Source organism: Bufo bufo, chromosome 1, assembly GCF_905171765.1.
Source record: "Bufo bufo chromosome 1, aBufBuf1.1, whole genome shotgun sequence".
In the NCBI taxonomy this organism is placed as follows: Eukaryota; Metazoa; Chordata; class Amphibia; order Anura; family Bufonidae; genus Bufo; species Bufo bufo.
In genome coordinates this window covers 470212868-470237504 of record NC_053389.1, presented here as the reverse complement: position 1 = coordinate 470237504, position 24637 = coordinate 470212868, and the positions used below count along the sequence as shown (strand labels likewise).

The following is a 24637-nucleotide window of genomic DNA, read 5'->3' as shown; positions in this document are numbered from 1 at the left end:
TTGACCAAGATATTTATCTCACCCAGCATGGGTATATGTAAAAAGACACCCCAAAACACATTCCTCAACTTCTCCTGAATACAGAGATACCAGATGTGTGACACTTTTTTGCAGCCTAGGTGGGCAAAGGGGCCCATATTCCAAAGAGCACCTTTCGGATTTCACAGGTCATTTTTTACAGAATTTGATTTCAAACTCCTTACCACACATTCGGGCCCCTAGAATGCCAGGGCAGTATAACTACCCCACAAGTGACCCCATTTTGGAAAGAAGAGACCCCAAGGTATTCGCTGATGGGCATAGTGAGTTCATGGAAGTTTTTATTTTTTGTCACAAGTTAGTGGAATATGAGACTTTGTATGAAAAAAAATAAAAAAAAATAAAATCATCATTTTCCACTAAGACAAAAAATAAAAAATTCTAGGAACTTGCCATGCCCCTCACGGAATACCTTGGGGTGTCTTCTTTCCAAAATGGGGTCACTTGTGGGGTAGTTATACTGCCCTGGCATTCTAGGGGCCCGAATGTGTGGTAAGGAGTTTGAAATCAAATTCTGTAAAAAATGACCTGTGAAATCCGAAAGGTGCTCTTTGGAATATGGGCCCCTTTGCCCACCTAGGCTGCAAAAAAGTGTCACACATCTGGTATTGCCGTACTCAGGAGAAGGTGGGGAATGTGTTTTGGGGTGTCATTTTACATATACCCATGCTGGGTGAGAGAAATATCTTGGCAAAAGACAACTTTTCCCATTTTTTTATACAAAGTTGGCATTTGACCAAGATATTTATCTCACCCAGCATGGGTATATGTAAAATGACACCCCAAAACACATTCCTCAACTTCTCCTGAGTACGTAGATACCAGATGTGTGACACTTTTTTGCAGCCTAGGTGGGCAAAGGGGCCCACATTCCAAAAGCACCTTTCGGATTTCACTGCTCATTTTTTACAGAATTTGATTTCAAACTCCTTACCACACATTTGGGCCCCTAGAATGCCAGGGCAGTATAACTACCCCACAAGTGACCCCATTTTGGAAAGAAGAGACCCCAAGGTATTTCGTTATGGGCATAGTGAGTTCATAGAAGTTTTTATTTTTTGTCACAAGTTAGTGGAATATGAGACTTTGTAGGAAAAAAAATAAAATAAAAAAAAATCATCATTTTCCGCTAACTTGTGACAAAAAATAAAAAGTTCTATGAACTCACTATGCCCATCAGCGAATACCTTAGGGTGTGTACTTTCCGAAATGGGGTCATTTGTGGGGTGTTTGTACTGTCTGGGCATTGTAGAACCTCAGGAAACATGACAGGTGCTCAGAAAGTCAGAGCTGCTTCAAAAAGCGGAAATTCACATTTTTGTACCATAGTTTGTAAACGCTATAACTTTTACCCAAACCATTTTTTTTTTACCCAAACATTTTTTTTTTATCAAAGACATGTAGAACTATAAATTTAGAGCAAAATTTCTATATGGATCTCGTTTTTTTTGCAAAATTTTACAACTGAAAGTGAAAAATGTCATTTTTTTGCAAAAAAATCGTTAAATTTCGATTAATAACAAAAAAAGTAAAAATGTCAGCAGCAATGAAATACCACCAAATGAAAGCTCTATTAGTGAGAAGAAAAGGAGGTAAAATTCATTTGGGTGGTAAGTTGCATGACCGAGCAATAAACGGTGAAAGTAGTGTAGTGCCGATTTGTAAAAAAGGGCCTGGTCTTTAGGGGGGTATAAACCTGTGGTCCTTAAGTGGTTAACAGACCGAGGGTTACTCTTAGTACTCACAGTTTGTAGTATACCCTGGGCAGGCGTACAGTCAGTGATGAAGAGGCTGGCACGTAGATCCTCTGGGGCACTCTCTAGATATAGGGATCAGGCCGGGTGATAGGTGAGGTGCCTTGGGTGTTGAAGGTTTAGCGTGCCTGTGGCAAGATCCCTTACAGTTCGTGACGCCAGTGCCGGTAACGGTGGCACACCGATTGTTAGGAGGAATAATGGAGGTACACACGATTGCAGTGAACTAGAATTCCTCTTTAATGAACAGTTCAAACTATGTACAAACTCCAAACAGTTCCATATGAAGAATATTTAGTAGCAGGCAGGCTTTACCCAGGTGGCAGGTAGAATCCTAGCAAGATAACTCAGGGGGAATTAAACTCACAGATCAGGCTGTACTTTCTGCAGAATCCTGTCTGGCTTTCTCCAAGGCCCGTATGCCTAATAGCTGGCTTTATCCTTTGGTAGGGAAACCTCCTCTGGTATCAATTCTCTTGCTGACAATAAACTTCTGCCCCTCAGCTTTCCACTTGGCTGTATAGGATTAGCACTGCTCTGTACTCTGCAGGGTGCAGGATAACTCAGGAGGATCTTCTTCTGGACTCAGGTGGAGGACCTGGACTATCTAGCTGCATGTTCTTGGCTGACCCTCAGCTACTCCATGACTAGTCAACACTGGCCTCAAACACACACCCCCAGCTGGACTGGGCCTGTCTACAGTCGTGGCCAAAAGTTTTGAGAATGACACAAATATTAGTTTTCACAAAGTTTGCTGCTAAACTGCTTTTAGATCTTTGTTTCAGTTGTTGTAGTGAAATATAATTACACGCACTTCATACGTTTCAAAGGCTTTTATCGACAATTACATGACATTTATGCAAAGAGTCAGTATTTGCAGTGTTGGCCCTTCTTTTTCAGGACCTCTGCAATTAGACTGGGCATGCTCTCAATCAACTTCTGGGCCAATTCCTGACTGATAGCAACCCATTCTTTCATAATCACTTCTTGGAGTTTGTCAGAATTAGTGGGTTTTTGTTTGTCCACCCGCCTCTTGAGGATTGACCACAAGTTCTCAATGGGATTAAGATCTGGGGAGTTTACAGGCCATGGACCCAAAATGTCAACGTTTTGGTCCCCGAGCCACTTAGTTATCACTTTTGCCTTATGGCACGGTGCTCCATCGTGCTGGAAAATGCATTGTTCTTCACCAAACTGTTGTTGTATTGTTGGAAGAAGTTGCTGTTGGAGGGTGTTTTGGTACCATTCTTTATTCATGGCTGTGTTTTTGGGCAAAATTGTGAGTGAGCCCACTCCCTTGGATGAGAAGCAACCCCACACATGAATGGTCTCAGGATGCTTTACTGTTGGCATGACACAGGACTGATGTTAGTGCTCACCTTTTCTTCTCCGGACAAGCCTTTTTCCAGATGCCCCAAACAATCGGAAAGAGGCTTCATCGGAGAATATGACTTTGCCCCAGTCCTCAGCAGTCCATTCACCATACTTTCTGCAGAAGATCAATCTGTCCCTGATGTTTTTTTTGGAGAGAAGTGCTGCCCTTCTTGACACCAGGCCATCTTCCAAAAGTCTTCCAGAATCGCTCACACCTGCCTACTGCCATTCCTGAGCAAGCTCTGCACTGGTGGCACTCCGATCCCGCAGCTGAATATTCTTTAGGAGACTATCCTGGCGCTTTCTGGACTTTCTTGGACACCCTGAAGCCTTCTTAACAAGAATTGAACCTCTTTCCTTGAAGTTCTTGATGATCCTATAAATTGTTGATTGAGGTGCAATCTTAGTAGCCACAATATCCTTGCCTGTGAAGCCATTTTTATGCAGCGCAATGATGGCTGCACGCGTTTCTTTGCAGGTCACCATGGTTAACAATGGAAGAACAATGATTTCAAGCATCACCCTCCTTTTAACATGTCAAGTCTGCCATTTTAACCCAATCAGCCTGACATAATGATCTCCAGCCTTGTGCTCGTCATCAACATTCTCACCTGAGTTAACAAGACGATTACTGAAATGATCTCAGCAGGTCCTTTAATGACAGCAATGAAATGCAGTGGAAAGGTTTTTTGGGGATTAAGTTAATTTTCATGGCAAAGAAGGACTATGCAATTCATCTGATCACTCTTCATAACATTCTGGAGTATATGCAAATTGCTATTATAAAAACTTAAGCAGCAACTTTTCCAATTTCCAATATTTATGTTTTTCTCAAAACTTTTGGCCACGACTGTATATATACTAGGGGGTTCCCTAGCTCCCTCTACAGCTTAGGAGGAGAAACTACATTCCTAGCAGGCCTGGTACACAGGAAATGACAGGGAAATATGCATTATAATGCAATACAAAATACCATGACCATGCTCCACAGGAGGTGGGGAACAACATGACCCAATTGACCCTTAAGTAGTGCCCACTTTTACGGTGTGGGACACTACATGTGGTTCGATACAGGAGGCCCTGGGAAACAGCTTATCCCACTGCCTCAACAACTTTTGGCCCTCTGGAGTCAGATGGGCCCGCTCTTCTGGCAGAGGCCAGATCTTGGTCCGGACTCATTCTTTCACTTTCCATAGGTCCGGGCAGCCATGCTGGAGTCTCTCCCAATCAGCCAACGTCTTTCCCAGCACTATTGGCATCCTGAACGCCACCCCACTTGAATGTGCCACGTCCTGGAACATGGGTAATCGACCAAGGTCAAGAGTTTCAGTGTTCTCTAGCTCCTCATCTGCACTCTGAGTTGACAACCCTACAGGGACTCGGGAGAGTGCGTCGGCGTTGTCGTTCTCCCTACCTGACCGCAACTTGATGCGGTATTGGTACTTAGAAAGGCGAGCCAACCACCTCTGCTCAATTGCACTGAGCTTGGCATTCTCCAGATGTGCTAAAGGGTTGTTGTCCGTCATCACGGTCACCTCTGCACCTATCAGGTACTCTGCAAACCTTTCGGTCATGGCCTACACCTGTGCCAGTAGTTCCAATTTAAAGAAGCTATAGTTGTCAGGGTTGCGCTCTGACTCCCTCAGCGACCGGCTGCCATAGGCAATGACTTTCTCACGTCCATCCTGCACTCAGGATAACACGGCCCCCAGACCATGTAGACTTCCATCAGTGTACAGCGGGAATGGGGTGTCGAACCGCGCATAAGCCAGAATCGGGGCACTGGTCAGCGCCTTCTTCACTGCTTCAAAGGCCTCTTGTTGCCGGGGTCCCCACTCAATGGGACAATTATTCGGGCCCCCCACAGTGCCCCTTGATAACTTGTTTAACGGGCCCACCAAATGAGGAAATTTGGGTATAAACCTCCTGTAGTAGCCAGCCAGTCCTACGAACGCCCGCACCTCTCGTACTGTACTCGGCTGGGACCACTTCTTGCTGGCGGGTGGATTTACCCCCTCCTGGGTGACCCAATATCCTAAATATTCTATCTGCTGTCGAAACAGCTTGCACTTGGGTTTGATCTTGAGCCCATGGTTTTGCAGCCGTCCTAGGACCTGTTGCAGTTTCTGTAGGTGAACCTGAAAGAAGGCCCCAAACACTACTATGTCGTCCAGGTATATCAATACTGACTCAAAGTTGAGATCCCCCAGACAGTGCTCCATCAACCGCTGGAATGTTTGCAGGGCATTGGACAGGCCGAACAGCATCCAGTTGAACTCGTAGCGTCCCATAGGTAGGATGAAGTCTGTCTTCGCTTTGTCCTTCTTGGCCACTGGCACCTGCCAATACCCACTGGCCAGGTCAAGAGTCGAGAATAACTTTGCATGACTCAGGGCGGATGACTCCTCGATCCGTGGAAGGGGGTAGTCATCCCGGTCGGTCTGGGCATTTAGCTTCCGATAATCCACTCGGAGAACCGGAGACTCCCATCTTTCTTCCACAGCAAGACTACTGTAGCAGTCAAAAGACTTGGGATGTCCCCTTCGGACATATAAACTTTGGCCAGCAATGTATTCCCATTAACGGTTAACTTGCAGTCTTCAACGTTGAGGCAGCGTACAGGCACACATGCATCTTTCACAATAGCGAGGGCCCAAGCTACCAGTGGGCGAGTCTGCGTTTCCTCTTGATCAGGACTTCCAGTCCATTCAGCTGTCGTCCAGCCCCCACCAGCAGCATCAATATTTGTTCTTGTCGAAGTGGGATCTTCACCTGTGTCCTCCGTGGCACCTTCACATGTCCAATGGGCCAACCGGACATGTTGCTCTTTTGCAGACTACAGCACCTCCCCATCTGCTGTAGAACCTGCTGGGTTGGCCAGTGTGTGGTGGCCCGTTGCCAATACTTTGGCCCTTCTTTGGCATAGAGTTGATAGTCAAGGTCTCTCAGCACACCTAGTGTCACGTCCATTCCTCTCCGGGACAAATGGTCCACCAGCACGACCCCCTTCTTGCCGACGTCTTGCCAAAACAGTCGGACCCACATCCAGACTATCCCTCCAGACCCACATCCAGACTATACCATCTCTCTGTTATTGGCAGCCGTCAGCCTGATGACGCTCCCGTCCTCTGGCTCCATCATATTTCCAAAGTGTCTTTGGAGGAAATCCAGAGGCATAAGGGTGCATTCCGACCCTGTATCAACTAGGCAGCATACCTTTTGGCCTTCCAACTCAGCTTCCATAATGGGGCTGCTGGAATACAGGTCGTGTTCCTCATGCATAGGACTTAGCTCTTGATGTATCACCGCAGGATGCCCAGCTACTGCGGCGCTCGGAAGTTTAACGTCGGCTCGGACTTCATCTGTTCTGGGCACTCTCTGGCCATATGGCGGTATTGTCGTGCCCCCGCACCTGAGTTATCCTGGGTGGAATGGCGCAGAGTGCTGGGTCATTTCCGTAGGCCGGGGAGATTTTGCCTTCATTCGGGACACTTCCAGCCAAAGTTCTCTCAATTCTGTCCGCAGGGCCTGGACCACATCCTTTAAGGACTCTGAGTCTTCAGACCCTGACCGGTCCCCTGTTGCATGGGTGCTACTCACTACTCTCGCCGCCACAGGCATGTGCTCTTCCTCTCTCTCCACAGAGCTAGGTAGACGCTGTAGAATGTCATGTCAGCTGTTGTCCGGGTCATCTCATGCAATTTGTCCCGTAAGAACTTGTTGGAGAGCCCCACTATGAACTGGTCTCGTAGTAGCCGGTCCACCTCCCAGAAAGCTCCCATGGCCTCTGGGTCTCGCTGCTGTATTTAATTCAGCGTCTCCTGTAGGGCATTGGAGTACTGCATCAGGGTCTTGCCCTCTCGCTGTGGTCGGTTGAAGAAGTGGCTCCGCAACTGCACTACTTTAGCATGCCCCCCCTGGGCTCTCTCCAGCAGGGAGAATATTTTCTCTAGGGTGCCTCTTTCGGATTCGGGCCTTACCATCACTGTCCTTCTGACTAGTGATGTGCGGCAGGGGCAATATTCGAATTCGCGATATTTCGTGAATATTTGGGCGAATATTCGGCATATATTCGAGAATTCGCGAATTCGTGATCTCCAGGCATTATTTTCTTGATTGCGAAAATTCGCATGAAATTCGCATAAACATTTTCGCATAAAAATTTGCATGAACTGGTATTTAAAAAAAATCGAATATTCGCAATTACGAATAAATTTTGGAATATTCTAAATATTCGCTAATTCTCGAAGTGCCGATATTCGCAATTAAAATTCGCAATTCGAAAATTCGTGATCAACACTACTTCTGACGTCACCCTCTAGAGCCTCCAATGCAACCTCTGCCTGCAGCTCGGGGGTCAGGTTACACATTCTAACTGCACTTCACACCCTTTCAGCCCAGTCCTGCAACGTCATGTTTTTATCGTCAAATTTTGGCAGCGCCCCCATGGGGATGTACCCTACTGGGGCGGGCATGGTGGGGGTAAGCTGTATCAGCAGTGTTGGGGCAAGTTCGTCTTGCACTGGCGCACCTTGAGCTGGATCCTGGACCGGTGCCATTGGCGCTGGGGGAAGGTCTCCTGCCACAATCCCGTCCATAACTGTCACTGTATCCTGCCGACTACACCAAGATGTAAGCTGTGTACCGGGGTGGGCTCCCCAGGATACAATAAAGTCATAAACGAGGAAAGCAACCCCAACACCAGCTTTGCCAAAATAGAATTTTACTTAAACGTAGCAATAAACACAACCACAAATGCTGGGAACATACTATAAATTTACATGCACCCAGCCCGTAGGCGGAGATCCTTGTGCTGTACAGCACTGCGCCCTCCGATGGATGCAGGAGGAAAGTGCGGTAATTTACCAACTGGCGGGCACAACTAAACTGCCACACCTTACCTGTTATTACCGATGCAGCACAACAGCTTACAATTTTGCAAAGCTCTACAGTATTCCCCCTCACATAACTGGTCTTGTAGCACGTGCATGAGTATTCATCCTGAGCAAAACGCCAGCCTGGCTTAAGTTTGTGCGAAGTTTATCAGTTCTCCAATGTGAAATGTCACTTTAAGTTATGGAGTCCTTGTAATGAACAGTAGTAACACTTATGGCCTGACACAAACAAAGACCCTAACTAACTAACTAACTACAGGCCTGGTCTCAGTCTCTAGGCGCCAACCCTGCAATGAGGTGCGTGCACGATCTTACCAACCCGGGTCTGCTCTGCATCTGCTGGTGACTCTGAACAGAACAAATGCCTCTCCAACAAGCATGCGGTACCACAGTGTATGTAGCTTTGCTCCTCAGCTCTCATCAACGTTCCTGGAAGCAATCCTCGTTCCTTTGGACAGGATCAGGGCCTTGAACATGATCAGCTTCACTTAGCTGCAGCTCTGGTCACTGAGGTATGCTCCCATACTTGGATGCCGTCGGATCCTCTGCTCACACAGTTCCTCAGTCTCAGCTTCCTCTAAGATGGATGCTTCCTCTCTTTCTCCAGGCTCTGAAACTCCACCTCTCATAAATATGGAAATATATGCAGCCCAATAGCTGTGTTTTGGAAACAGAGGCATCTTGTGGCCAAACAGCAGAATGTCAGTCCTGATGATTTAATTTAATCTATACAAACAGTGTTCAGACAATGAGAGCTGTTTCCCCATCTCACAATATTTCCTCTGCAATTACTGAATATCAATAGTCATGTACCTGAATTCGGTGTACTGTGAGCACTTTTGAAACTGGAACTGTGCTGAGATAGCTGTGCTTCCACTCTTTGCTGCGGCAGTTAATGTGGCTGTAGAATAGAAGTGTATGATCACAAATCTCTTCATTGTCAGGTATATCTTTATATGCTTCATTTATCGTTTAGATGCCTGCATAATTACAGCTACAATATATGGACTGGTATATGTTAGCACTGCCTACAGAGATTACATACATAATTTAGTTGCATTGCAAACATCAAAGTAAAGGCTCATGCACACGGCCGTAGCGTTTTTACTGTCTGCAAAACACAGATATCGTCCGAGAGCCTGCTGCCATTTTTTTTCACTCCTTCAGAAATGTCTTATCGTTGTCTGTAAAATGGACAAAAATAAGACATGTTCTAATTTTTGCTGGGCCACGGAACCGACTTTCCCGTGTGGTGCCCGCATCTTTTGCAGCCTAATTGAAGGGAACGGGTTTGCATCCAATCTGCAAAAAATGCAGACCAAAACCATGATTGTGTGCTTAAGTCCTAATAGACAACAGCTGCCTATGAAACAGGTTATTAGCTAGTTTCACACAGCAAGCAGAAAAATCTGAAATCAGCCTCTAAATTAAAGGCGCTTTTTTTTGTGTATTCCTTTTTTCAGCAGTAAACACCTGTAAAATACACACCAAATAGCAATTGTATACATGTATTTTGGAAACATCAGCTTCTAAAAGGCTTCAAAGAAGTAACATTCCACTTAAAGCCTCATTCACACGTCACTGTTTTAATCAGTGATTGTGAGCCAAAACCAGGAGTGGAGCCTTCACAGGCATAAGGTATAACGGAAAGAGCTGCACCTGTTATGTGTTTCGAGCCATACCTGGTTTGGGCTCACAATTAGAGATGAGCGAATCGAAGCTGACGAAGTGGAATTTGATCCGAATTTGAGGAATTATTAGATTCGCACCAAATAAGAATTTCCTCACGCTTCGTGGTAATGAATCGCATTTTTTCCTAAAATGGCTGCTGCACATGTTTGGACATGGAGCAAGGAACTCTGGGAACGAGAGATCACCCACAATGCCATGCATGCAGCCAATCAGCATTCAGCCCTGTGATGCCACAGCCCTATAAATAGCCTCAAACATCTTTGACTCAGCAGTTTTCCAGTGTACTTAGTGCAGGGACAGATGTTAGCAGGCGCTCGGGACAATGCTAGGAAAGACTTGAAAACGTATATTTTGCTCAATAGAAGTTCAGGGAAAGAGCATTAGAAGTATAGGGATAGGGAGGAATTATTCCACAGTATTGATGCAGAACAGGGTTCAATAGGGGTGTTTACAGCCTGGGTAATAGGAACAATCCTATTACACCTGGCTGCATTGACTGCAGATCCAAATTGCCATTATACTGCTGCTCATTTCAGGTTTGCAATACCACTGTAATTCCAGCAAACTGTTCTTGTTATCGGGGTCTTATTAGCCCTTGTGTGGTGCAGTTATATATAAGTTCTAAAAAAATAAATATTATTTGCCGTTCACGGCTGAACTTATATATTCTAAAGCCTTTTTTTGGCATGTATTAGTGGGGAAAAAGAAAAAGGGCTTATTAACTGTTGTGTGGTGAAGTGGGAAATTACAGTCCTTTTTGGCGTCTATTAGTGGCAAAAAGAAAAAAGTATTATTTGCCATTCACGGCTGCAGTTATATGTTCTAAAGCCTTTATTGGCGTGTATTAGTGGGGGAAAAGAAAAAGGGCTTATTAGCTGTTGTGTTGATAAATGGGTGGTTTTTCTACACAGGTGACAGGAGAGGAGGAGCAGGAGCAGCCGGAGGAGCAAGAGGGAGATGAGGAAGACGAGGCAGATGACCTAGACACACTGTGGCAGTATGCAGTGGAGATGGAGGCAGTGAGTCCCTCCGAGTCACTTTTTGGCCTGGTTGACATCATTATTTATTTGACGCTTCTTCTGATCTGTCAGAAGGAATGAAAAATGAGACACACAACGGATCCTGTCTGTGTAGCAGCTGTAAGGCCTGTATGGTCCCATCAGAATTGGCTTATGGAGTGGGTGCAAAACACAGAAGACATGAAAATATTCCATTCACGTGTCATCTCAGTTTTTTCCACGCCTGTTTTTTTTGGCATTAGCAATAGTAATGAATTATTGACGAAATGCTGACCGAGTCAAAGCGGATGCTCAACAGACAGGATCCATTTTTTGGGGGTTATTGTTCTGACGGATCAGAGGAAGGGAAAAATAATCTGTGACGTCAGCACAAACTTACTGCTGACACCCTCTCCACTCCTCTCTGTCAGGGGGGCTCTACTTGTATAAGCATTTAATAGAACAGGTTCTGTAGACATCTATGTGGAATCAGCTGCCGACGGTGTAAAAGAAGTGAGCTCTTTTACACCATAGTAGGATCTTGGGCCTCTGCACGGTTCTTTATACCTGTCGCTAACATCGACCTGTAAGGCCTCCTGCACACCAACGTGTGCGCCCTGTTGCCGTATTGCGGACCGCATTTGCGGATCCGCAATACACGGGTGCCGTTCCGTGGGCATTCCGCATCACGGATGTGGACCCATTCACTTCAATGGGTCTGCAAATCCGGAGATGCGGAATGGTGCGGGACGGAAGCACGGAAAGGAACCCTACGGGAGCACTACGGAGTGCTTCCATGGGGTTTCGTCCTGTACTTCCGTTCCGCAGAAAGATAGAACATGTTCTATCTTTTTGCGGAACGGACGGATCGCGGACCCATTAAAGTGAATGGGTCCGTGATCCGCTGCAGATACCCCACGGACGGTCTTCATGCATTACAGGACGCAATTTGCGGGCCTCAGCACGACCACGGGGTGCACACGTTCGTGTGCAGGAGGCCTAAGGCTGAGTAGACACTTGAGTTATTTGGTCAGTTTTGGCCCCGTAACTGCCCAAAGAAGTGAGCGACGCCTGTCATCTACATGTCATACTGACTCACAATATTGTTTCACTACCACAGCAGACTCCCTCTGCGTGTTGCTGCAAGGCACAGTGTTCTACACCACTATACAGACTCTCTGAAGCCAGGAAATAGATGTTTTTTTAAATCTGATTCGCCACAAATTAATTCGGATCGAATCGAATCTTTTCGGAAAATTCGTTGAACCGACTGACTTTTTTATAAATTCGCTCATCCCCACTGATGGAAATCACTGACTAAAACACTGACGTGTGAATATGGCATAAGGCTGGGTTCACACGAGCGGATGCCGTGCGTGGCATCCGCTCCGTGAAAGAGTGCCAAGACCCGATGCAGACTGCAGAGGCACGGAGCATTAACATGACTGATAATGCTCCGTGCCTCTCTGTGATCTGTTTATTACGAAATCACAGTTGTCACTGTGATTTCGTAGTAAAGAGGTCACAGAGAGGCACGGAGCATTATCAGTCATGTTAATGCTCCGTGCCTCTGCAGTCTGCATCGGGTCTTGGCACTCTTTCACGGAGCGGATGCCACGCACGGCATCCGCTCGTGTGAACCCAGCCTAAGTGTTTATGAAAATAGCAGCGTAAAAATACTGGCCTGTGTGAATTCTGGTGTGTATTTCCCAATGAAAACAATGGGAGGCTGTTTTTCAAGCGTTCTGGAAGCGTATTAGGGCATGGAAAACAGCTGCTTTATATGCCCATAATACATAGCCTAAGGACTCTTTCACATGAACAATAAGGATTTTGTCAGGATGTGTTCAGTGAAACTCGCACCATTTCACAAGCAAGTTTAGTCACTTTTGTCTGCGATTGAGGCCTCATGCACACTGCCGTTGTTTGGGTCCGCATCCGAGCCGCTGTTTTTGCGGCTCGGATGCGGACCCATTCACTTCAATGGGGCCGCAAAAGATGCGGACAGCACTCCGTGTGCTGTCCGCATCTGTTGCACCGTTCCGTGGCCCCGCAAAAAAAATATAGCATGTCCTATTCTTGTCCGTTTTGCGGACAAGAATAGGCATGTCTACAATGGGCCGCCCGTTCTGTTCCGCAAATTGTGGAAGGCACACGGGCGGCTTCTGTTTTTTGCGGATCCGCGGTTTGCAGACCGCAAAAAAACGGCACGGTCGTGTGCATGTAGCCTAAGTTCAGTTTTTTCAGCGCGGGTGCAATCAGTTTTAATGCGTTTTTCACGTGCGTGAAAAAAATCTGAAGGTTTATGAAACAACATCTCCTAGCAACCATCAGTGAAAAACACATAACATTCAGATGCAATGTGCTTTTCACTGAAGCCCCATTCACTTCTATGGGACCAGGGCTGCGTGAAAGCGCAGAATATAGAAGATGCTGCGATTCTCACTCAACGTAGAACTGATGTGTGAAACACAACACTCATGTGCACAGCCCCATTGAAATGAATGGGTCAGGATTTAGTGTGGGTGCTATGCGTTCACTTCACGCATTGCACCCATGCGGAAAACTCGCTCATGTGAAAGGGGCCTGAGGGTGAAGAAGTGGCAGATTTCTTGCCGTTAGTTCTGCCCATGTCTCATTCATCTGAAAGGGACTTGAAGAAATCCATGTGCAGCCATAACAGCCCTATTCCTATTTAGGCATCTTTCACACGACCGTTTTTTTCCCCGTTTACGGGCCGTTTTTTGCGTTCCGTATACGGTCCATATACAGAACCATTTATTTCAATGGTTCCGCAAAAAAAACAACGAATGTACTCCGTATGCATTCCGTTTCCGTTTTTCCATTCCGTTGAAAGATAGAACATGTCTTATTATTGCCCGCAAATCACGTTCCTTGGCTCCATTCAAGTCAATGGGTCCGTCCAAAAAAATGGAACACATACGGAAATACATCCGTATGTCTTCCGTATCCGTTCTGTTTTTGCAGAACCATCTATTGAAAATGTTATGCCCAGCACAATTTTTTCTATGTAATTACTGTATACTGTATAATTATGCCATATGGATAAACGGAACAGAAAAACGGAACAGAAATGGAAACACAACGGAAACAAAAAACGGAACAACGGATCCGTGAAAAACGGACTGCGAAACACTGAAAAAAAAATCATACGGTCGGGTGAAAGAGGCCTTAGGCCCCTTTCACACGGGCGAGATTTCCGCGCGGGTGCAATGCGTGAGGTGAACGTATTGTACCCGCACTGAATCCGGACCCATTCAATTCTATGGGGCTGTGCACATGAGCGTTGGTTTTCACGCATCACTTGTGCGTTGCATGAAAATCGCAGCATGTTCTATATTCTGCGTTTTTAACGCAACGCAGGTCCCATAGAAGTGAATGGGGCTGCGTGAAAATTGCAAGCATTCGCAAGCAAGTGCGGAAGCAGTGCGATTTTCACGCACGGTTACTAGGAGACGATCGGGATGGAGACCCGATCATTATTATTTTCCCTTATAACATGGTTATAAGGGATAATAATAGCATTCTTATTACAGAATGCATAGTACAATAGCGCTGGAGGGGTTAAAAAAAAATAAAAAATAATTTAACTCACCTTAATCCACTTGCTCGCACAGCCCGGCTTCTCTTCTGGCTTTTATCTTTGCTGTGCACAGGAAAAGGACCATGTGATGGATCATGTGATGGACCATGTGATGAGCGCAGTGATGTCATCAAAGGTCCTATTCCTCAAAGAAGAAGACAGAAGAGAAGCCGGGCTGCGCGAGCAAATGGATGAAGGTGAGTTAAATTATTTTTTATTTATTTTTAACCCCTCCAGCCATATTGTACTATGCATTCTGTATTAAGAATGCTATTATTTTCCCTTATAACCATGTTATAAGGGAAAATAATACAATCTACAGAACACCGAACCCAAACCCGAACTTCTGTGAAGAAGTTCGGGTTCGGGTACCAAACATGTTGATTTTTCTGACGCGTGTGCAAAACGCATTACAATGTTTTGCACTTGCGTGGAAAAATCACGTATTTTCCCGCAACGCATCCGGACCTTATGCGGACACGCTCGTCTGCATGGGGCCTTATGGTGTATAGACAGGAAAAGGCTGCTTAGATACTGTATATGTCAAGTTGAGTGTATTTTGTGTCAGTTTTATTATACTTCCCAAAGCAAGAAAATGCTGCAATGATACTAGATTTCCAGTAGATACAATTTTCGAATAACAGTTTACAACTTAAAATTGCCATATATCAGTAAATCAGAAGTAGGGCAGTAGTTAGAATTTGGAAATTATGCTTCTGTCACTTAAATAATGGAGGTAGGGAATCCCTCAGTGATTATCAACAAAATAGCTCAGCTCTTCCGGCAGCTTCTGTTACTTAGGCTAATTTCAGAAGAGCGTGTCCACAGCGCTCAATATGGGAGTGTGATTTCCTGTTATGGACATTGCTCCTTTCACAGGACTGCACGGCATTATACTGATTTATAATGCTGTGTATCTCTGCATAACCTTGCATCTAGTGAATTATACTGACAGCATTATTTCAGTACAATTCAGTAGATGCAAGGTCATGCAGAGACACACAGCATTATAAATCAGTATAATGCCGTGCAGTCCTGTGCAAAGAGCAGAGTCCATAATGGGAAATTACACTCCCACACAGAGCATGTTTTCAGCAGTGGACATGCTCATCTGAAATTAGCCTCATAGAGATATTTGCATTTTTCCGTTCTGTTGTACTGTCCATTTACACAAAAGTGACAAGATTCAGTACATCCAAATAAAGTTTTATCGTAGGCTACTTTAACATTAGCGTTTTCAATTCCGCTATTGAGATCCGTCATAGAATCTCAATAGCGGAAGAAAATGCTTCAGTTTTGTCCCCATTCATTGTCAATGGGGACAAAATTTAACTGACCGAAACGGAATGCACCAAAATGCTTTCCGTTCCATTTAGTTGTGCTCCCATCGCGGACAGAATAACGCTGCAAGCAGCGTTTTTCTATCCACCATGTGGTGCGGAGCAAGACGGATCTGTCCTGACACACAATATAAGTCAATGGGGACAGATCCGTTTTCTCTGACACAATAGAAAACGGATCCGTCCCCCATTGACTTTCAATGGTGTTCATGACGGATCCGTCATGGCTATAGAAAACATAATACAACTGGATCCATTCATGACGGATGCATGCGGTTGTATCATGGTAACGGAAGCGTTTTTGCAGACCCATGATGGATCCGCAGAAAACGCTAATGTGAAAGTAGCCTTAGTAAATAGGGTATTACACATAGTAGGCGCATAGCAGAACTGATGCACAGTACCTGTTTCATATGTTTTCTGTGCAGATAACTGGCAGGAACAGTTCAAAGATGGAGCCTCACTTTTGCCTGAGCAAAGGGTTTCTCCTGTGTCTTTATTTATAATTTCACAATTCCAGGGCGCATTGCGATCAAACAGTGAAGGGTTTTTCTCAATGCTTACTGCAATCTAAAATAATCAAATCAGCAAATAATATTGTTAGAAACATGTGAAGTTCACGTGGGAGCGATGTGGAATTGCAAAATACATGTAGAAGTCTGAAAATATTGTGAAACAATCTACATCCTGAGTTTTACTCAGTACCCACCCTTCATCTATACAAACATGTGCATATCCACTTCTATGACCAGGAAGGCTGCTGGCGTGCATTTACTAATATAAGTGCACCTAGCTGTAGGGCTCATGCACATGACCGCTGTCCGCAATATACGGGCACTGGCCGTTTGTGCACTGCATCACGGATGTGGACCCATTCACTTGATGGTGCCCGTGCATTAGGGACCGCAGTTTGCGGTCCCCTATGCATGGAACGGGAGGCATGACACCCAGCCTATCAAGGGGTCATGAAAATCATGGACACAACACGGATGGCACGGATGACTAATTTTGAGCTGTGCAGTGTCTGAATTACGGATGACACACAGAGGGTAAAAACAGACACACAGACCAAACATGGATTCTTCACAGACATCTTCACGGATGTCAAACTGAATGTGGACGAGGCCTCATACAGTAAAGGATAATGATGGCCTACCTTTAAGATAGGTCATCATTATCACATCGGTGAAGGTCTGCGTCCAGGCACTTCCACCAATCAGCTGTTCTGAGGAGCCCCCACTCTCACTGGAGCTCTGATGAGCGCAGACAGCTCCTGGCAGCAATCTAATAAATGTGCCGTACATAGTATAACGGCTGTGTGTGGTATTGCAGCTCAGCCTCATTCACTCCAATAGGCTGAGCTGCAATTAGGCCATGTGCAACGGGCGCCTCCACCCAGGGCAAAAGGAAAAAAGTACTTGTGTGAATAAAACACTGAACTGTTTGATCCAAAAAAACTTGTTGTTGCCTATATACTGCGTCCGCTAATCCTGTCTACCAGAGCGAAACTCCATAAGTGCTTGAGGATCCATTGCATGAAACTGGAACAAAAGTGCAAAAGAGTCCTTTGTAATCCATGGGAAATAACGTAATTATTTGTAACCCACATGAGGTAGTAATGTCACTTGTAATCCACATGGGTAGCAATATAAAAGAGCAGCACCGGTCATGAGAACCCTTTTTAAGCAAAGGGGGTCCCCAAATAACCAGAAAAGGGGGGGGGGGGGAAAGGAATAGGCGCTGTTGAGCACAACTTGGAGGTAGTTCCAGAGAATGGGGGTAATTGACAGTTGGGAGGGGGAGTCCTGACTAACATGGCTATCCGGGTGAGGACAAAAATAGGGCAACTGAGCATAAAAACAAACAACACGCCAACATTTCCTCACCCTTCAGGTCCAGTCCACAAAGTGGCTCCCATAGGTCCTTGTTATTTTTCCTTTAGGTGCTGAAGAGGCTCCTTAGAGGAAGGACCTTAGATCTAGAGCTGCTAAAGGTCATTAATGGACAGTCCTGCCTTTTAAAATCCATATGTGCATCTACGGTGGTGCTATGGTGACACCTAACGTTGGATCTTGGTAGTGCCCAGGTGGTTGTGCTTCTTATCGCCGCTGTGACTTTTTCGGATGCTCCTACTATGGGGAAGGGATCCAGTACCTCCGGCAGTAAGGGCGCTGGAAGACTATCCTCTTCCCGTGGGTGCGGACACTGGATGTCACTCTCTCTCACCGGTGCCATCTTCCATGGTAGCTGGTAGCTAATCTTTGGGCTATACTTGACGGTGGTTCTGGACACGCATCCCAAATGGTACGTGGGCGGAGGAGGTAATCTGGGAATGAGCGGCTCCGGCTCTGGCTGAGGCTTTTTGCGGAAGCGCAGCACACCATCTGCCGACTCCTGCAGCCAGCTCACCCTCCCGACAGCAGTTGGGTCCTCCTGCCACGTCTCCGATGCCGTCAAGGCTACCAGGGGTTTCGTCATAAGCATCACAGCTACGGCAAAGGGCAGGTAATGGCGTTTTACGGAGCGCCGTCCCACAAAGAGCTCCCATCCAGTTTTCTCATCCAAGAGGAAACCACTGCCTCACTGGACTGAGAACCAGACTACTGACCCAGTTCCTCCAGGAGAGGATCTCGAGGCTGCGGTCGTACACATACACGGATGGCCCAGTCCTCAATGGCTCGTTTATGCTCCAACATATTGGCGGCGTGGGCCGTCACCTCCTTAGGCACAATTGGGTTGAGGTCTTCAAAAGTGGCTCTCTTCCTGGGCGGCGGAGTGGTAACTCCGACCACCTCTGCCACGCCAGCCATCACGGGGAAAGCTCCGGACCCTGGCTTGGGTCTCCTGACTATTTGTGACACTCATACCTGTGGCTCAGTGCCGCATGACTCTGGCAGTGCATCGCCGTAGCACATATTGCTCCACTCTGGCTTCAGCGGACACGCCATCTTGCTTCCTTGATGAGCAATACCAACTGGTAAAGGAGGAAGGGCTTTAGGCTGGAGTCTCCACTTCCTCTTTTCTGGGAAGGGCTGGATTTTCCCGCTCTAGATTGGGGCGTTCCTTTACTTTCCAGCTCTGACTATACAAGAAGATGATGTGCTATCGCTGATAAAAATGGCGAATTAAACCTTCGGATGCCAGCGCGCACAGTTTTGCGCCTGTCGATCCGCAGCAAATTCAATAAAGTAATTTTTAAGTTTTTTTTTGTAAATCCTATAGACAGTATAATCCAAGGGTTTACAGATTAATCCTGTTCTTATCCTGTTCTTATCCTGTTCTATATGCTTTGTGGTATAAGAACACAAACGTTATCCTGTTCATGACGCCAAAATTGTAATGGGCGCCTCCCCCAGGGCCCTTTAAGAGGAAAAAAAGTACTTGTTTTCATTACGTCAATTGCAGTGAAGCAACAAGGGCACAGGGCCCTTTTTAGAGCTACTGTAGATGGTACCCAGGTGTAGTAATGCCAGAGTGGTGTAGGATGGCCTAAATGTCCCTTAATGTTGGTGTATGTGTCACGGTGCTGCTACCCGGATACACTGGACCCTAGGCGTCGACTTCGAAGCAATAAAAACGAAGGTTGTTGATGAAGGGGATGAAGAAATAAATTCAGTCCAGACCTTGTGATGAAGCAGGTTCCCAGCAGGCTTTGGCTTTAACTGTGGCAGGCAAACTCATCTCTGCTACATCTGTTACTCTCTGCCTCTGGTGTGCTGACAGGATAGCTGTATAACTTAGCTTTCTTTGGGCGCTGCGACTTCTCTCTTGTAGTCTGACTATGAATTCTGCTATACCAGGGAGTCTCTCTCTCCTGGCTCCTGAGGCTCTAAGCTTCTACCTCTATATCCAGCTGAGCTGAAGGTGCTCCAGCTGGCCTGGGCAAGGCACGTCCAACAGGGACTTGCACCTGCTGCACACCCTTCCTTGGCAGGGGGTAAACTAGAACCTTCCCCTAGCAGGGGTAAGCTAGACTGACTAGAACTAGCGTTGAACGCATTGCACCCGCACTGAATCCTGACCCATTCATTTCTATGGGGCTGTGCACATGAGCTGTGATTTTCACGCATCACTTGTGCGTTGTGTGAAAATCGCAGCAAGCTCTATATTCAGCGTTTTTCACGCAACGCAGGCCCCATAGAAGTGAATGGGGCCGCGTGAAAATCGCAAGCATCCGCAAGCAAGTGCAGATGCGGTGCGATTTTGACGCATGGTTGCTAGGTGACGATCGGGCTGGGGACCCGATCTGTATCATTTTCCCTTATAACATGGTTATAAGGGAAAATGATAGCATTCTGAATACAGAATGCAAAGTAAAATAGTGATGGAGGGGTTAAAAAGAAAAAAAAATTAACTCACCGAGTCCACTTGATTGCGTAGTTGCGGATCTCTGTCTTCTTCTGTAATGTTGAGCTGCCGGCTAAGGACCTGTGGTGACGTCACATCACATGATCCAATCACATGGTCCCTCACCATGGTGATGAACCATGTGATTGGACCATGTGATGAGCACAGTGACGTCATCAAAGGTCCTATTCCTGTGCACAGCAAAGAAGAAAACAGAAGAGATGCCGGCTGCACGATCAAGTGGATTAAGGTGAGTTAAATCACCTAACCCAAACCCGAACTTCTGTGAAGAAGTTCGGGTTTGGGTACCAATCATGCCGATTTTTCTCACGCGTGTGCAAAACGCATTACAATGTTTTGCACTTGCGCTGAAAAATCGTGCATGTTCCCGCAACGCACCCGCACCTTTTTCCCGCAACGCAGAAGTGCTAATGCCACTCTGGGGCGTTACACATGTGACATTGGGGATCGGGGATAACGGGTCTCGGACCCCTGCCAATCTGATATTGATGACTAGAGATGAGTGAAGTTTTAAAAAATTTGATACAGACGCTTCTCCAAATTTTTCTAAAAAATTGCTTTGTTCCGAATTAATTTGTCATGAAGTTTGTTAAATCAGCTATATCCTTGCCTGCAGTGAGAGTGTATCTCGGTGTCCATCACTATGCATTGCACTAACATTCATAGCTTGTTCTTTCTGGTACTGAAATAGTTAGTGTGACAGGCAGGTGGGCACCCCAATAACAGTTAAATTACACAGCTAAGGGTACTTTCACACTAGCGGCAGGCAGGATCCGACAGGCTGTTCACCCTGTCGGATCCGTCCTGCCGCTATTTCGCTGTGCCGCCGGACCGCCGCTCCGCCGCTCCGTCCCCTCTGACTATAATGGGGACGAGGGCGGAGCTCCGGCGCAGCATGGCAGTGCACGGCGAAATAGCGGCAGGACGGATCAGACAGGGTGAACAGCCTGTCAGATCCGTCCTGCCGCTAGAGTGAAAGTAGCCTTATTCACCCCAATTTGAGAATCAAGGTTCTTTGTTTCATTTTGTTGTTAAAAGAGTTTTGAAAAATGTATTAAAAATAATAAATAAATCAATAATTAAACATAAATAAAAGGGAAGTATAAAAACATACAAAACTTTGAGGGTCGTTGAATCCACAAGCCCGCGAGACGCTCATATGGTATAGACTTTACAGAAAGAATAACAATTACAGTATGAATATAAATAAAATGTACTATTAAGTATTACACCTTTCCATTTTTGGGAAAAGCTTTAATTTTTAGGCATTTTCCAAATTCCTCTGAAATTCCTATCCATTTCCCCAGTGCTGTGGATGCTCCACATTCAGTCTTCATGGTACACCTATTTAAAAGAAATAAGAGAAACTGAAATCAGAGCTTGTATCATCCTTAAAGGTCCTATTACATGGAAGGATGTTACAGGCAGTTATCAGGAGTGTACAGTTGTTTGGTCGTTCATCGGGTGTTTGCTGGCACTTTTACATAGATCATCCCTGATAATCGGATCAATTATTGGTCTGTGTAAAAGGACTTTTATTTGCTATTTAAGATAATGTAAGGCTGCAATAAACTGAAGTCTCGGAAAACATGACCTAGAGAACAAAAGTAACCACTGCTTCCTAAGACAACCCTTTTGAGGGTATTTTGAACACTTGTTTAAGTCTAGGGCTACAGAAAGTCATATGGGGTCATTTATCAAACTGGTGTAAAGTAGAACTGGCTTAGTTGCCCATAACAACCAATCAGATTCCACCTTTCCAAAATTCAAAGGTGTAAACGGATTGGTTGCTATGGGCAACTAAGTCAGTTCTACTTTATACCAGTTTGATAAATCTCCCCCATTAGTCTATTTAGAGCAATGATTTGGCTGTAAACACACAGTCGTAGACAGTGTTGAATTGTTTAAGAAGGTAGTGTAGCAGCATGTCATATGTGCCTTCATGACTCCATTGACAGTCAGCAGATGCAATGCCGCACTGCAATTTCCATGTCATGCAACACATGTTGCCATGTAGATGATGAGGAAAACATCTGCATGGAGTTTGTATGTTCTCCCTGTGTTTGTGTGGTTTCCTCCAGGTACTCCGGTTTCCTCCCACAATCCAAAGACATACTGATAGGGAACTTAGATTGTGAGCCCCATTGGGGACCGTTGGATGCTAATGTCTGTAAAGCGCTGCGGAATATAGTAACCGTTATATGTGACTAAAATAAATAAAAATAAATAATTCATGCGATAACAAAGCAGGACAAAAAGGTTCTAACCTTTAGGCCTCATGCACACGACCGTATGTATTAATTCCCCAGGTCAAAAAGAGGGACATTTAAGGGTTAAAGAGGGACTTGGGTTTAAAAGAGGGACTGTCCCTCCAAAAGAGGGACACTTGGGAGGCATGCTGGAATATTACAAAGAGTCCTAGTGAATCCTTGTAATGACACACATGTGCATTGAGAATAAACTAAGCATAATCATAACCATGTCATGTGTTACTGCACGTGTGCCATTCCTTTGTAGACTCTGATATCTTTCTGAGTAAAGGCACCTCTTATTTGCTGTGAACAGTCATAGATAGCTGCATAATTTATTGTCGCTGCCGTGTATGCATTATGTAAAAATATGTTTACAGAGCTATTATAGAGCATGTATTATGTATTAACATGTATTAACAATCATTAATTGAGAAATGCCTATCAATTGCTATTTTTTGCATTTTTTTCAAATTTTTGCTATTAGATAAGCATGTAGCCATTTTTTAAATCCTGATATAGTATCTGCCTCAAATGGTAGAGCATTCCATAGTTTAAATACTCTAACTGTAAAGAATCCTTTCCTGTATTGATGTCTATATTGTCTTTCCTCCCCACACAAAGAATGTCCCCTGGTTCTTTGTAAATTCCTTGGAATGAATAAATGCCAGTTCTTTGTATTGACCGCATATATATTTATACATGACAATAAGATCCCCTGAAAGGCTTCTTTTTTCAACCTGAAAAAAAAATCTGATTTTTATACCCACTCATTATGAGAGACTTCTGATCCCATTTATTAATCTAGCTGCCTGCCTTTGAAACCTCTTTATATCTCCAATAAGTTGAGTCAAAAACGGAACCTCATACTCAAGATACAATATTATTTTGATTACATTTATCTTTCTTGTATAGATCCTAAAATATTAGTGACTATTCACGGTAACTTATAGGCCTATACTTGGTGTACATGCTGGAAAAACCTCCTGTAACGTACACTAACTGTATCTTTTGGGCTCCATTCACCTGATGGAGGCCAAATGAGTGTAGAGTATAATTTCTATGCAGAGGCATCACTCGGAAAAAAAAAGTATACCTTATGGAATAGGTTTATTTTATCAATGGGAGGCTACGGATGACATATCCCACTGTATATGTCAGGAGCTTTTCCTGGTGTCAGATGGAGGCCGAAAATGTGATGTGAGCTGCTAGTAAGAAACGTTTCCTTCCAATTAGATGACAGTCTTTAAAGAATTAAAGAAGGATAATGAACAAACCTGCTCTCTGAAGGACACCATCCACAATGTGGATCATTTGCTGATAAGCAATCATTACATGATTTACGTTGTTCACAATTTGCAATCTTCAGACGTTTTATCTAGATAAAGAAGTACATTTTTTTTAAATAATGGGCAGGTCATTTTTTAAAGAATTGTATTTTTCTTATTAATGGCAAATTCCAGTCACATATGAAAATTATACTGTATTGTCTATTGTCCATATGATCCAGAATTACTCTAGTCAAAGTAAAAGTATTCCACAAAAATCTCCTTTAGGCCTCCTTCACACGGGCGAGATTTCCGCGCAGGTGCAATGCGTGAGGTGAACGCATTGCACCCGCACTGAATCCAGACCCATTCACTTCAATGGGGCTGTGCACATGAGCGGTGATTTTCACACATCACTTGTGCGTTGCGTGAAAATCGCAGCATGCTCTATTTTGTGCGCTTTTCATGCAACGCAGGCCCCATAGAAGTGAATGGGGCTGCGTGAAAATCGCAAGCATCTGCAAGCAAGTGAAAATAATAGCATTCTTAAAACAGAATGCATAGTACAATAGGGCTGGAGGGGTTAAAAAAATAATATATTTTTTTTTTAACTCACCTTAATCCACTTGTTTACGCAGCCCGGCTTCTCTTCTGCCTTCATCTGTGAGGAAAAGGACCTGTGGTGACATCACTGCGCCCATCACATGGTCCATCACATGATCCATCACCATGGTGATGGATCATGTAATGGACCATGTGATGAGCGCAGTGACGTCTCCACAGGTCCTTTACCCAGGTCCTCAAGAAAGAAGACAGAAGAGATGCCGGCTGCGCGAGCAAGTGGATTAAGGTGAGTTAAATTATTTTTTTATTATTTATTTTTAACCCCTCCAGCGCTATTGTACTATGCATTCTGTATTAAGAATGCTATTATTTTCCCTTATAACCATGTTATAAGGGAAAATAATAAAATCTACACAACACCTAACCCAAACCCGAACTTCTGTGAAGAAGTTCAGGTTTGGGTACCAAACATGCAGATTTTTCTCACGCGTG

The 24637-nt window shown here is 45.0% G+C and overlaps 1 protein-coding gene across 1 annotated transcript in view; it reads right to left on the bottom strand.

The window, feature by feature from the left end:
- PLXNC1 (plexin C1) overlaps positions 1-24637 on the bottom strand; it is a 168387-nt gene that overhangs the window by 124504 nt on the left and 19246 nt on the right. Inside the window, exons 4-7 of the mRNA XM_040408849.1 lie at positions 23591-23691; positions 21297-21408; positions 16101-16266; positions 8876-8963 (exon numbers count right to left, since the gene is read on the bottom strand). Of these exons, the coding sequence (XP_040264783.1) occupies positions 8876-8963; positions 16101-16266; positions 21297-21408; positions 23591-23691 (467 nt within the window). The remainder of the gene's footprint in view (positions 1-8875; positions 8964-16100; positions 16267-21296; positions 21409-23590; positions 23692-24637) is intronic.